The 14,482-nt window shown below is 41.8% G+C and overlaps 1 protein-coding gene across 9 annotated transcripts in view; it reads right to left on the bottom strand.

Annotated features, from left to right (window-relative positions):
• The window catches only part of LOC137351668 (transcription factor 4-like), a 143,576-nt gene that overhangs the window by 77,665 nt on the left and 51,429 nt on the right, over positions 1–14,482 (bottom strand). For all 9 annotated transcript variants that reach the window (XM_068016359.1, XM_068016362.1, XM_068016361.1 and 6 more), the window contains exon 5: positions 11,128–11,227. In XM_068016359.1, the coding sequence (XP_067872460.1) occupies positions 11,128–11,227 (100 nt within the window). The remainder of the gene's footprint in view (positions 1–11,127; positions 11,228–14,482) is intronic.

Raw genomic sequence — 14,482 nt, 5'->3', positions numbered from 1 at the left:
TAACCTAGGGTACATTTTGTCTGGGCCTGGGGAATTATCCACTTTCAAAGATGGTGAACTCCTTAATACTTCCTCTCACACAATGTTAATTTCATCGAATATTTCACACTTCTCCTCCCCGATTGCAATGTCTGTATCATCCCTCTCTTTTACGAAGACAGAGGAAGTATCAAGAAAGATGCCAACGTCCTCCGCCTCCACTCACCGGTTACCCATACGGTCCCCAATATGCCCTACTCTTTCTTTAGTTATCCTCATGTTCGTTATGTATTAAAAACTTTGGGTTTTCTTCGATTTCACTTGCCAATATTTTTTCATGCCCTCCCTGTTTTCCTAATTTCCTTTTTAATTCCATCGCTACACTTCTTTACTCCTCTAGTTTTTCTGCAGAACTGAGCCCTCAGCATCGGTCATAAGCTTCCCTTTTTTCTTGATCTTCTCCTTTCAGCCCATTGACATCCAGGGGGCTCCTGATGTGTTAGTCCCACCTTTTTTCTTTAAGGGAACATACTTGCTCTGAATGCTCACTATCTCTTCCTTGAATGCCTCCCACTGATCTAGCTTTCAGTCCACTTTAGCTAAATCACATCCCAGCTGAGTAAAATTTGCTTTTCCCCAATTGAGAACTTTCATTCCTGGTCAATCTTTGTCATTTTCCATAACTACCCTAAATCTAACTGAATTATGATCACTTCCACCTAAGAGCTCCCCAACTGATACCCCTTCTACCTGCCCAGCTTCATTTCCTAAAACTAAGTCCAGAACTGGCCCCTCTTTTGTTGGCTTGCGACATACTGGCTAAAAAGTTTTCCTGAATGCATTTTAAGAATTCTGCTCCCTCTACCTTTCACAGTAATTCTAACCCAGTTAATATTAGGGTAGTTGAAATCCCCTACTATTACTGCTCTATAGTTTTTGCACTTTTCCGAGATTTGCTTACATAGTTGCACTACTATCTCCCTCTGACTGGGTCTTTATAGACACTCCCAATAATGTGACTGCCCTTTTTTTGTCCTTCAGTTCAACCCTTATGGTAGAAGGATCATCAAATGAGGCCATATCATTCCTCTTCACAGCTATAATAGTTTCCTTAAAATCAATATTGCGAACCCCTCTCTATCTTGTCTAAAAACCCTGCAACCAGGAATGTTGAGCTGCCATGCTGCCCTTCTTTCAGCCACATCATACTCCCACGTGTCAATCTGTGCTCTTAGCTCAACTGCCTTATTCACTAGAGTCCTTGCATTAAAGTATATACCATTCAGCACTGCCAAACTCCCAGAGTCTAATTTCTAGCCTTTGAATCATTTGCCTTCCAAACGAACTTACTAATTTTCTGCTTTCCATTTCCAACTTTTCTCATCTCCCTTCTCAATCTAATCTCAGGTTCCCATCCCCCTGCTAAGCTAGTTTAAACACTTCCCATAAGCACTACTAAAGCCCCCTGCGAGGATACTGGCCCCAGCCCAGTTGAGAGGCAACCCATCCCACCTTGCCCCAGAAGTGGTCCCGATGCCTCAGGAATCTAAAGCCCTCCCTCCTGCATGATCTGTCCAAGCATGTATTCATCAGCTCTATTTTCCTATTTCCGTACTCACTAGCACATGGCACTGGGAATAATCCAGACATTACCACCTTTGAGATCCTGTCTTTCAATCTCTCTGCTGGGTTCCTAAACTCTGTCTATAGGACCTCATCCCTCTTTCTGCCTATGTCATAGGTGCTGATATGGATCCGAAATGAACACCCTCACTGTGTGGGAGCAGGCGATAGAGATCTCTTTAATAGAGCTCCCAATTCTGGCCCTAATTAATTTGAGTCTTTTTTTAAATAAAAAGCCACATTTTTATCTATTACATGAATCCTAGTCTTAGCCACTAAAATTGCTGACACAGAAACTTAGCAAAGACTTTCTGAAAATCCAATGTTAACTGCATTTCTCCAATCCACTGTCACCAATGCTGTTAATATCTACAGAACAGGTGCACTTGGTATGAAAAAATAAGAGATATGATTAATTCCCCACTCTTGGCATAATATCCATGGCTCAGCAGAATTTACTAAGCTTGTGCTGCAATACCTTCCAACATGTGAAGGCAAACATAGCCATGCAAATATGGAACATACATTTTAGTGGGCAACAGGAGTTCCCCCTTTTGACTGAGTAAATTCAGTGCTCTGCATGACACTCAGCCATACAGATCAGAAAGATCTTGGGTCATTGTTGAGTACAGCCAGCATGGCAATTGGGATACTACAATCAACCTCAGCAGTTTGAACTAAGGAAGAATCCCCACTGCTGGTAATTTTCTGGTTGGGAAAAGCCGGTTGAACACTGAATAAAGGCAGGATCTGGATCAGCTATCTCTCTCCTCTCTCCCAACCCCCCATATTATTGCCAATTAAAGCTGATACTTGGGCTGCTCATTTATAAAGGAGCTCCCCAAAATGACAGACGTAGATGCCGGGATGAATTGGGGGTGGTGGGGGGGAAATTTTAAATGCTGCACTGCTATTTTGATCACGCTACCACCCGTTCCCACATGGTGAAGGTGCTCTTTGTAGGGTGTATAGCTCCCAATTCTGGCCCTGCTTCATTTCTTATTTTTGAGCTTTTTAAAAAAAAATATAAACAATGCCATATTTTTATCTATTACACAAATCCTAAGCTTAGCCACTAAACTGCTGACTCAAACTTAGCAAAGGCTTCTTGAAAATCCAATGTCAACTGCATTTCTCCAATCCTCTTGTGTCAATCATGCCTTTACTGCTGACCATCTCTCACTCCAAGCTGATACTCGCATCTGCAGTATAACAGCTTCATTAAGCATACTATTCATATAACGTTAACAGCCTTTGATCAACTGAAAACAAGACAAATTAATATCCCAATGCTTTCACCATTACATAGCAAATAAAGTTCGAGAAAATTCCCAGTGCAGTTTAAAAGATTACACAATTCTTCCATTACTTAGGCGGGACACTATTTTGGTACGATTAGCTCTACTTATTCAACAGCTCACATCAACACTTCATCTATTTTGGTCGGTTTTCCACCACATCCAAAATGACAAAGATGGAGTTTCAGTTTAGTTTGTAAATATTGTGTTTTGGACACTCAACTGCATGTTCCATTAGCTCCTTCCAAGGGGAAAATCTAGAAAACCATGCAATTTCATTTTCTCCACCACTTCCCAAACGAGTTGATTCGTAAGATTGGAAGCTGTCAAATTTTAATTGAGTTGATGGCTTAATTTCTATTACTCTTGCAGCCAAAGGCAACAGTGAAGTTGTTAATAACTTAACTTGATTAATCAGAAGTTGACCAACAAGCCCAGAAACAAACAATTAAATTGGAAGTTCATGAGGTGAAAACCAGCAAATCATTCCCATACTCAAAAGGGTTGCCAATATGGCTGCCGTGGCAAGTTATGTCAGTCATCTACATTGCTAAAATTGTGTAGAGGTTTTTTTTGACCATTATCTCTTTTTGCTCAGCAACTGGTTATAAATGTTGGTTCGGAACTCAAAGTTAACTCTCCAAAATGCTCTTTCACAACACAAAAGTGGTAAAAAAAAAAATAAAATTTAAAGATTACACATAAAATGCACAACATCTTATTGATTGGATTAGGTACGATTACCGTTGTTAACTTGAATGAAGTTTCAAAGGACTATCACTTGAACACAATCATAAACTAATAAAGCTCAGGAGAATAGTATTGATTCTGTACTACAGATTACTAGAATTTTCTTTTATTCTATATGAAAACAGAAATCCAACTGGAGTAAGTGGCATTGGGATCTTCTATTTTATCAATTTATCATTCATACCAGGTGCATAACCGAAGACAAAATAGAATCTAATTGACATTAGCAATTACTAGGGGAAAACGTTAACTACATTAGTTTAGAGTAATACAATTCCAACTACAGGATCGAGATTGAACTTCGCCTACACTGATGAGATGTCGTTCCCTCTTTATGAACTGATAGAGCTTGAGGACAGAGGCATGTGGGCAGTCATACTAGCATAGGATTGTCCATTATTTGGAATTCTTAGCCAGATATTGAAGATGGCTGCTATAGAAAATGGAAATCAAGTGCTGAGACAGTTGGAATTGGTAGGTATTGTTGAGGGAGACTAAGCATGTATCTAATTTCGGAATGCTCATTATTGACTATGGATCCATTATTCCATTTCCCAGTATAACTCCCACAGATAAGCAAAACAAGTTAATGCATGAAACATTATTATAAGCTCATTAAGTTACTGGCTATACACCAGATCAGGAACCTGGAAAATAAAAAGTTGAGTAACAATAGTAGTACGACAAATATTGGAGTCAGTTAGGAAAGTAGTAATTGAAGTCCACTTCTGAAGAGGAAAGGTAATAAATTCCAGGTAAACACATATTTAAAAAGGCAGATCATACCTAACAAATTCTAATTACTAACATGTGTGCACATGCATGTGAGCAAGAGCTCTATTTTATTTGTTTTGAATTATAAGTGCAATCATCGCTTACAGAAGTCACTTTTTTTGAGTGAGCAAGGACAATTGATCAGTTTATTTACCAGTGTGTAAAATAAACTGAAGCCTTGACATAATTTTTCATAAAATTGGTTTACTTCTGAAAAACATAGCCGAGGAAAAGAGATGCAGAGAGTGAGTGTGCAACGAAAGTCAGAGAGCGCGAGAGATATGGACAGAGAGAGATGGATGTAGATCAGATTATATTTATATACGACATGAAACTAGAGCACCTGTGAACTCTGCTAGGCAACTTGGCAACTTGCAAAATTCCCTGACCAAATAATTAAACTCCCAGATATCCCAGCTTATACATTTACTTAGGAAGTAAGACTATCACCAGAAATGGGTCACATCTCAAACTTGTCACTCTACACAGTATTACAGAAAAAGAATGCAGGAAATTGCTAATGTATTAAAAACTCATGTGCCCATGCAGAAATCACATTTGTTAGAGCTACAAAATAATCTTAGTGTTTGGTGCTTCTGAGCTAGAGTTTGAAACTCATGAACACATTCCAATTTGCAAAGTTCTTTGATGAAACAATTGGGGCTAATGAACTCATTGTCTTATGGGAGTAAAGAGGGTGCAATGAGGGGTCAGCTGCTTGTTTTTTGCCAAAGTGAGAATGTGATAAGTGGAACACAAGCAGAGTCTCCTCTGCTTGGGATTCTCCTGCAACTACCAACAAGAGGTAAAAGAATTTCAAAAATCGTTCCTGTGGAGCCAGGAGTGCCCCCTAACTCCACAGTCATCAATCGCTACCCCATGTTAACGGCTCACCTCCCCTGCTAGGATTTACCTTCGGCAACTGCTGGTGAGGCAAGTGGCCCAGCACTCTTCTTTTTAAAAATGATCAAGCTACCTGTGAAGGAAGAACAGGTACTGGCATCTAACCCAAATAATGTTAACACCCCCAAGGCCTAAATTCAGGCTGGCTTCAGGCCACCGGGCTAGAGTATGTGCTCTTTGCGTAGAACCGATTTTAGGCCAAAAAAATGGGCCTAAATGGAATTTCCGTCCCTTTATCCCTGAACCTTTAGATTTTGAGGTGTTAAAAAAAAACAGAATACCACATTGTTTAATACATGGCATAATTGTGCACTTCTTTTTTAAAAAAGTACATAATTTCAGCAATGCCATGGGAGCTTCCATAAGTACAAGTATCACACAAATAAGTGTCTGGAACTTAATTGAAGAATTAGAACTGTAATTTTTTTGTTCCCCAGGAACAAAATGCAATTAAAAATTCCAAGTTTCCCACATTTTCATCTGTTGTAATTCCCGCTAAATATTTCCTTGCTCCATGCAAATGTTATTCTGCAACAACAACTTGTAGTTATAATGCCTTAAACGCAGTAAAGCTTCATGGAAGTGGCATCAGACAAAATTTGACATTGAGCCATCAAATGAGTTATTCGGACAGATGACCAAAAGCTTGATCAAAGAGGTACGGTTTTAATGAGCATCTTAAAAAGGAGGATAGTGGGGTGGGATAGGTTTAGGGAGAGAACTCCAGAGACTGGGGCATAAGCAGTTGAAGGTGCGGCCGTCAATAGTGAGGTGAAGGCAAAAAAAAACAAAACGGGAATGTACAAGAAGCAGGAACACAGAGCTCTTGGTGGGATATAGAGCTGGAGGAGGTGACAGATAGGGAGAGAGGGGCGAAGCCACGGAGCTATCTGAAGACAAGAATTTAAAATTTGAGGCATCGCTGGACCGTGAGCCAATGTAGGTCATTAAGCATAGCGGCAATGGGAAATAGGACTTGGTGCGAGTTATGATGTGGGCAGCAGAGTTTTAGATGAGCTGAAGTTTACTGAGGGTGCATGGCGGGAGGCAGACCAGGAAAGCATTGGCGTAGTGGAGTTTGAAGGTAACAAAGGCACGAGTGAGGTTCTGTGATGAAAATTAGCAAGAAAAAAAAAATCAAGAATAATTTTTAAAATCCAGGTCTATCAGTGGAGAATTAAAGTAACAAAAAGTTGACAAATTTCCAATTTATTTTGATTGTGACATTTTCAGCTGCATCTGTTCACCTGCTTTCAATTTGATCAAAAAGGAAAAGTAGAAAAGTAGAGTAGGAAAGAAATAACTATTAAGCAAAATAAAGTAAAATAGGACCTGTAAAATAAGTGAAGTTTTTGCCGACATCATTTAAAATCTCCTCCATTTTCACTTGGATCATATCCAAAATAAAAAAAAATTCAGAGCTTCTAGAAAATCTGAGATTAAAAATGAAATAAAAACAAATTCGTGTCTATGAAGGGTCAAAGAAATTTGTATTGTCAAAGGAAAATCTAAGACAACCAAGCTTTTTTAAAAAATATAAAAATCTTCCCCTTGGCATAACAAATTAATCACTCTCAAGGGGAGCAGGTGCAAAACAGCCACATGGCACTGTACTGTTTTCCTAATCCACAGGGAATTCACACATGGATGCCCACGAATTACTCTCTGCAAATCCTACAGGACAAACATCATTCACACATCTTACATTGTCGCCTGCAAGTTCTTTACCTCAAATCATAATCATGCAGCTAAACTCAAGATAAAATGCTCTCCAACGCGGAAAGGGTCCTAGACTCCAGCTACTCACACCATTAGCAAAAAATGGATGCTTCTGTTTTTGCCGTAGCTCTGTTAACTCCCTCGCAACGCCACAAAAATGTATTCTTTTGTGAGTAATTAATTGTGGCAGAATCTTCAGTGAGCCACTACTCCAGCTAGGGCTACTCAAAATCCCATCCATATAATTATAGGCTGTCGTCAGACAATACATTTAGTAAATCAGCACTCCTATTCTCCTTTAGTGTTCACTGTCTGACGCTTCAGAATTAGACCTTTATTGTACTGCTATTCTTGGTCTAATTTGTCAATTAAATGATATTCTCCCCCCATTTTAAACAATTTTCTGCTATTGTGAAACCCTTACATTCAAGAGAAGTCAAAATAAGCATAGCTTCAGTAACTAGTTACATCTTCAGAATGCATACAACAGTAAGCATTGTAAAGTTCTATTAAAAACTTATTCACTAAACATTTCAGGATTAACAGCCCAATACCTGCAGTGACTAAAAGCCTCATATAGTGACAGGGTCAATTTGACAAACAGTTAGACCTATGATGTAGTTTTACCCAACTAGAATAGCATTCCTCATTTTGAAGTTACTTGCAGCCTAACATTTAATTAGGCTCCAATACCCTTTCACCCAACTTCTGACAACCCTGCATCGCCAATTGTCAAATGAACAGCTCTCACCAAGATGGTTAGTTCACTGTACATCGCAAATTACTGCAGAATGATTAAAAATTATAGCCAAACCACCAGGTTTGGGTCACACTTTCATGATATTAAAAGCCTGCACTACAAGCTCTTCTCCATACAGTGTAAATAACTGGAAAATGTATTTTTTCAGGCCAGAGTTCTCTCTGAAAAACACCTTTTATTTAAATGCATAAATGATCAGTTTTTGATGCTGAACAATGAATGGAAAGTGGCCTTTTTAAACTAATTAATGTTTTATTCCCAATATGCTGCAAAAAAAGTCATTTTTTCAGACAATATGCTTGAATGTTGTGGCATTCCATTCTTGCAGGATATTCTGTATGCATCATCTCAAATTACTCCTACCACTATTACCAGTACTTTATCCTAATCTCACATTCTGGTCTCTTAAGACACACCAGAAATTTTATTTTAATGGTGCTTTTCCAAATTCAAATGGCCACATTACATTTATTTGTCTTAACTAAGAACAATCCATTATTGAAATCCACTTGACAAACAGTGCATAAATACATCCCTACCTTCAAACTAGCATCATTAACTTAACTCTACAATGTTGTCTCTGATTGCAATAATAAATTTGTGACCAGGCCAGAGGACAGCAGCTACAAATGATTCCACCTGAAACTTTGTCCTAAACTGCAACCTATTGTACTCCCAGGAGTCCATTTTGTTTCAATTAAACAGAAAAAGTGGCCCAGTAACAAATAATTCATTAATTGTTCCAAATTATTTACTATGGTAAAATGGAGTAAATAGCCTGCTCAGTAAGCCCCTTAAGTGTTTATATGGTGCAAGTGAGGAGCTGATCCCAAAGTACTGTAAACTCAGTGGGAAAGTGAGAATCCCAGTCGACAGCAGTAGCTTTCAAAGGAGTTGGAAAGCAGAACAGAAGCTCATTAGAGAAAGCTACGGGGCCTGAAAAGGCAGCAGACTCAAGTCAGGAGTGAGTGGTGTCTCCGAATGCACAGCAGAAACCAGATCATAGAAAAACAGATAACATGAGGCACATCAGAGATGGTTTTAATCAGAGGTAGCAAAAGTAGAGATGCCAACTCAGGGCAGATTGGAAATAAGTTGGCAGACAGGAAAAAGAAACTACACAGTGTGTATAAAAAGAGAGCAAGCAAGACATTCAGAAATGTACCTGGAAAAGATCAAAATGCAACAAAACACTGGGGATCTCTCAGGGCAGATCAGAGCCAAAATAGCTACTGCAGAAAGCAGCTTAGGGCTGTCAGCAGAGATTCTTCATTAGTTATGCTTCATGTATGGGAGCCAATTCAAGTAGAAAATTGCAAGGATATACCTCGGAGGAACTTTTCCATGAGAAACTAACCCATTTTCCTTTCCCAAATTAAGAATGTATTTTCATATTTAGTGTTTTTAACACTAGCAAGAGGACAGTATGCCTTTGGCATGACCTATCACATCAAGCCTACAGTTGAAATCTGAAATTTTTCTTGATGCTAGAGATTGCTCATTACAAAAAGCAAGTATTGTGGTTATGCGGTGTCAGACAAGGTTGGCAACGGAATCTACCTCGGCGCAGATACCCTGAAAGACAGCCCAACAGATGAGGATTATGTTCACCTCTTGATTACAAGATCAACTCTTTCAGCTATGAACACTTAATTCAAGAATTCTTCCAAAAATGCATCAGCATCAAGTCCCCATTGACAAGAGCAACTTTTCTTAGAACCTCTCGGCAGGACTAGGCAGAGGAGTGGTAGGTCTAGATGCCAAAAGATCTGTATTTTTCACACCTCTAAAGTCGGGCCTATCAAAGCGGAAGGCCTTGTTGCTAAACTTCATCTCTCTTATCCACATCAATACCCTGAACATAACTCATGAATAGCCGAGGTGATTTCTCCAATCCTATATATGCTGAAGTTCACTCGACACGGGGTGGTGCTTGCTGTATTCAAACCATCTGGACAGTTCTCTTAAGGCATAGAAAAACAAAAGGATGAGCTCCAATACTTGGCCTCAAAAATAATTGAATATTTAGGGACAAACAGCCCAGAAACAAACTCCTCAAACACATGTTAAGCATGTTACTGCATCACTCAAGTCATTTTATATAAAATTATATAAATATATGGCTGGCAGAAGTAATTTTCTTTGGTTCCCACAAATATCCAAATGCTTCTGGGTTATCACCTTAGGTTTAGCCTAGCGATGCACAATCTTGACAAATTGCGGATCCTGAACTTAGCTTCCTTGTTCACATCCAGTCAACAAAATTAGTCATCATTTCTGCAGTACCACCTCTAGCCCTTCCTACCCAAAAGCCCAATCTACACTTCTATCATCCTGTAGCTGTTATTCTCTGCTGCTCTCATTGCTGCCTCTGAAACTATAAGTCATCCAAAATGCTGTGGGGATTTTTTTTTGTCCACACCAAGGACCTCACCAAGATTCACTGGCTTCCCATGGGCTGTAGAATCCACTAAGATTCACATCATGTTCAAATCTGTCCATAGCCTTGCTACTCCATAATTCATTGATGTTCTTCAGCACTACGTCCCCAAGAACTCCTTCACCCCAAACCTAGATCTTTGGACCTGTCCGGTTTTTTTTTTATTCATTCATGGGATTTGGGCGTCTCTGGCCAGGCCAGCATTTAATGCCCATCCCTAATTGTCCTTTTGAAGCACACAACTACTGAAAGTAATTATCATAAGGAGATTAACCCCTTCCTGATAAAAATCAGCTAAAATTCCTAATGGGAAAACAAATAGATGATCAGAAGACAATGACTAGGTGACCCCAATGAGAAAATAAATCCAGTACAGACCATGGCCCTTGGTTGCCCATATAGCATTGGGCCCATCTTAAGAAATTAGACCCCAAACCCATGCATATTTATATATCTACCACACGTACTACTGCATTTGGTTATGAACTCTATTTAGATAGGTTACGTAGCAGGGATCACTGAATCCCTGTATTCTAACATAGGGTAGAGGGTGGCAGAACTTGGAAGAGAGAGGAGGAAAATAAAAATACTCCCTGTAGATTCTGTACACCTACAAGCAGTTGCACTGAGACGAAACTTCATTGCGTCTTTTCTTTGGGAAAGACCGATTCAGATAACCTTTTAACAACGCTACTTTCAGCCACCTGCCACTGAGAAAAGCAGTTACTAGAATATTTCCAGTTTCTGAATGTCAGCTGCACTGTTCAGAGAGGGGGTGGGTGGGTGAAATCAACAGCAGCAAGGCTACATCTAAGATTAAACTTGAAGTTTATTCTCTCCCAGAAGATTTAGCAATTAAAAATCATTTTATTTCTACTCACCAACAAGGCCTGGGTTTATGAAGGAAGATGATATGCCATCATGCGATGACAACTCTCTGTTGGGTACATGATCACCATAGTGGGAACCTTCACCGTAGCCCTGTTTAAAAAAAAAAATTAAAACAGTTACACTACATACAGCAAAGCCAGGAAGACTTAGAGCAGACTTAAATATTAGCACATGAGCAAAGAAAAAGCTTCTTGGCATCCAGGAACAAACTTCAGCACCGGCTTCCCACAATACTTGGTAACTTGGTGCATTTTCCTAACCTGCTGATTTGCTATTCATCAGTAGCCAAATACATCAAGATTGGTTATGCACAGCTGCAGTGCTAGTTCAACCATCACCAGGAGGACAGAGCTTCCATCCTGGAACGGAGCAGTGGGCAAAGTTTTGATAAGAAAACAAACTATATTCAATACCTTGACTTGAAATACTGGAGGCAAGCAAAAAGTTTAATAGTCTGAAGTTGGCCGACACCTGGGGCTGAGTTTTACTGGCCCCTCGATGTCGGGGGGCCTGTAAAGTTCTGCTGGGAGAGGCCCGCCTCGACCCCCGACGTCGAGAAGGCCCCACCGCATTTTTCCGCCAGCAATGGAACCTCAGAGCGCCCCCCCTCCCCCTCACCACTGGGCGGCAGAACCCCAATTACCATATATAAAGTGCCACTTACTTTTTCTGATTATGCATCCCGCCGCCTGCCGCTCTGCACATCCGCATTTTTCGCTGAATGGGCAGCTGTCACATGCCACCCAGTTCATGAGTATAAAACCCGGACGGGACAACAGTGCAGGTAAGTCTGGGATGATCGGGGTCTCAGCTCTGCACTCTGACAGGGAGGTGGTGGGGTCAAGGATTACTGGAGAGAAAGCTCTGCAGGCATGAAGGGAGGTACTGTGTACCCTCCCTCCATAAATAGTGCACGCTCTGAGTTTGTTTGTGTGAAGGAGCGATGGCACCCTAGTCACCCTGTGTGGGGAGGGTGCCAGAAAGGGTAGGAGCGTCAAGGTTATATGGATGGTGGGGGAAATCAATGCAGCTGGTAGGATCTTAATGTGGTCATGCTGTGCCACTGATAGCCAAGATGGGCAATGCCATGTCATGCCACAGAGTTCATCCATGAAAGCACCTGATGTACCCAACACCGATCCCTGCCCCGTTAGGAACCTTCGAACAAGTGAAGGATACAACTTTATTTATCATCACGTGGAAATAGGTATGGCTCATCCTAGATTGTATGATCCGCTTCTCCTGAGGATCCATGTGCGCCAGAGGCAAAATCAGCAGGCAGATGCGGTCCACATAGAGGCCCCCGGTCGTGAGCAGCAGCCCCCAAGGGGAGCCCGCCATTACAGGTGGTGGCACGTCTCTGTGCCCTGCAGCTCATGGGCTTCGGTGAACATCCTATGCCAGCGGTCCTCATAGTGGCAGCAGCTCTTAAGCTTGATGCCTATGCAGCATTTCAGGGGCCCAGAGACCTTTGTGGGGTCACAGTCAGCAGTCACTCCGATGCCCTGCACCGGAGAGCCAGTGAGTATGTCCGCTTCAGGATGGACCCTCACAGCCAGGCCCAGAGAGCCATCGGTTTTGGCACCATTGCCGGAGAACCATAGGTTTTAATGTTCATAGACTGCACCCATGTGGCCATCAGGTCTCTTGCCTAACTACCACCTGCAGACATTACCATCAAAAGAATCCGCTCAACCTAGGTGCAGCTGATATGTGATCACTGGAAATGCTTCATGCAAATCTGTGCATGTTTCTCAGGCAGCTGCCATGACACCTGGGTCCTGCGCCCAACCCCGCTGCTGCTGCTGTTCACTAAACTGGCTCAGATGGAGGGCTGGCTTCTTGGAGACAAGGGCTATCCCTTGCAGACATGGCTCCCGACACCAGTGAGAGACCCCACCACTTCTGCAGAGGAGAGATACGACATCAGCCACTGAGCTACAATCACCATTAAGCAGGTGATCGGCATGCTGAAAGAGCCCTTCCAATGCCTGGATTGATGGAGTAATGCCCTGTACTACGAGCCGAAAAGGCCAGCTCCTTTCTTTGCTGCTCGCTGAGCTGTGCACAACTATACACCCAATAGGGGCCAGGCCTGGCAAGATGAGGATAGATGTCAACAGGATTCCTCCTCGGACTATGAGAACACTGAGGTCCTACAACAGGAAAGGAGCATGGGAGGGCAGATGGCACCTAGGCTCTACATGCAGGGCTAGCAGTGAGGTAGAGATGTATGGCAGTGGCTCATCAGACAAAAGCTCTCTGCTCCATAGGAACCCACATGAGCTCTGCAAGCTCACGTGCTGTGCGGCAGTCCACATCTGCAGCATCCCTGTGTAAACTATTAGAGACAGCAGCTGACTGAGCCAATGTCCATGTCACTGCATCCGTGGAGACACTAATGAGTAATGGTGGCATGGCAATGATGTTATTGCATACGTTGGCTCTCCTGAGGGGCCAACTGTGTAAAGGGATGTGGCCTTGGCACTACATGCTGGCACACATGTTGATGAGGAACATTTAATGAAAGACATATTTACATTGCTGTGACACCCATGCAATCCAATTTGTGTCAGTGTGTTGTCTTTAAACACTTGTAAGTGCCCCTTCTTGGTGCAGCCCGATTGGAGGAAGGCTGCTGATCTGATTGCCCTTTGGCTGTGAATAACTTTGGCACTCGTACCCTGTGCGCACAAGGCCTAGAGGGCCCCGGCTGGCTGGGAGAGTGATTGTTCATCTTCTTCCAGCATTGGATCCTTTGATGCCGGATGGCCCCACGACTACTCACCTCCTCCAGCCAGGCTGCCTTGGTCAGACGAGAGGACCTCTTCTTACCATGGATGGGGGAAAGGACCTCCCACCTTGCACGCACAGCCTGGACCAGGGGCTTCGCTGAACTGAACTGTGGGGCCACCCTAGAGCACTCCTCTGCCTCCTTGGTTTTTGGTGTGGTCCTTTAAGTGCAAAGGTGACTCCATAGTGTAACTGCTCTAACTTCTGGTTGCATGGTTTTTCTTGCACATGTTTGAAAACCAATGCAGGGCTAGTGAGGAAATCTGTGCTATTGTCATGGTTTTTCAACTATTACACATCGACACATGTTCACAGCCACTTTGCTTCTGCAGCAGCTGATCATAATTATTGATGCAATATTTCTGGTTGGCAATGCAGCTAGAATATGAACATATTTTCCTGGTTCTTCACAAAGATCATTTAATTGCAGTTACATGTCTTTTCACATAACAGTTAGCAAAGAAATGAATACAGATTCCAAATGCATATTAGTCTGCAGCTTTTCACAGTCAGATGATTAGAAGCTCATAGTTTGTAGATGTTCTTCAATTA

The sequence above is a fragment of the Heterodontus francisci genome, chromosome 36, assembly GCF_036365525.1.
Source record: "Heterodontus francisci isolate sHetFra1 chromosome 36, sHetFra1.hap1, whole genome shotgun sequence".
In the NCBI taxonomy this organism is placed as follows: Eukaryota; Metazoa; Chordata; class Chondrichthyes; order Heterodontiformes; family Heterodontidae; genus Heterodontus; species Heterodontus francisci.
This window is presented reverse-complemented; position numbering and strand designations above follow the sequence as displayed.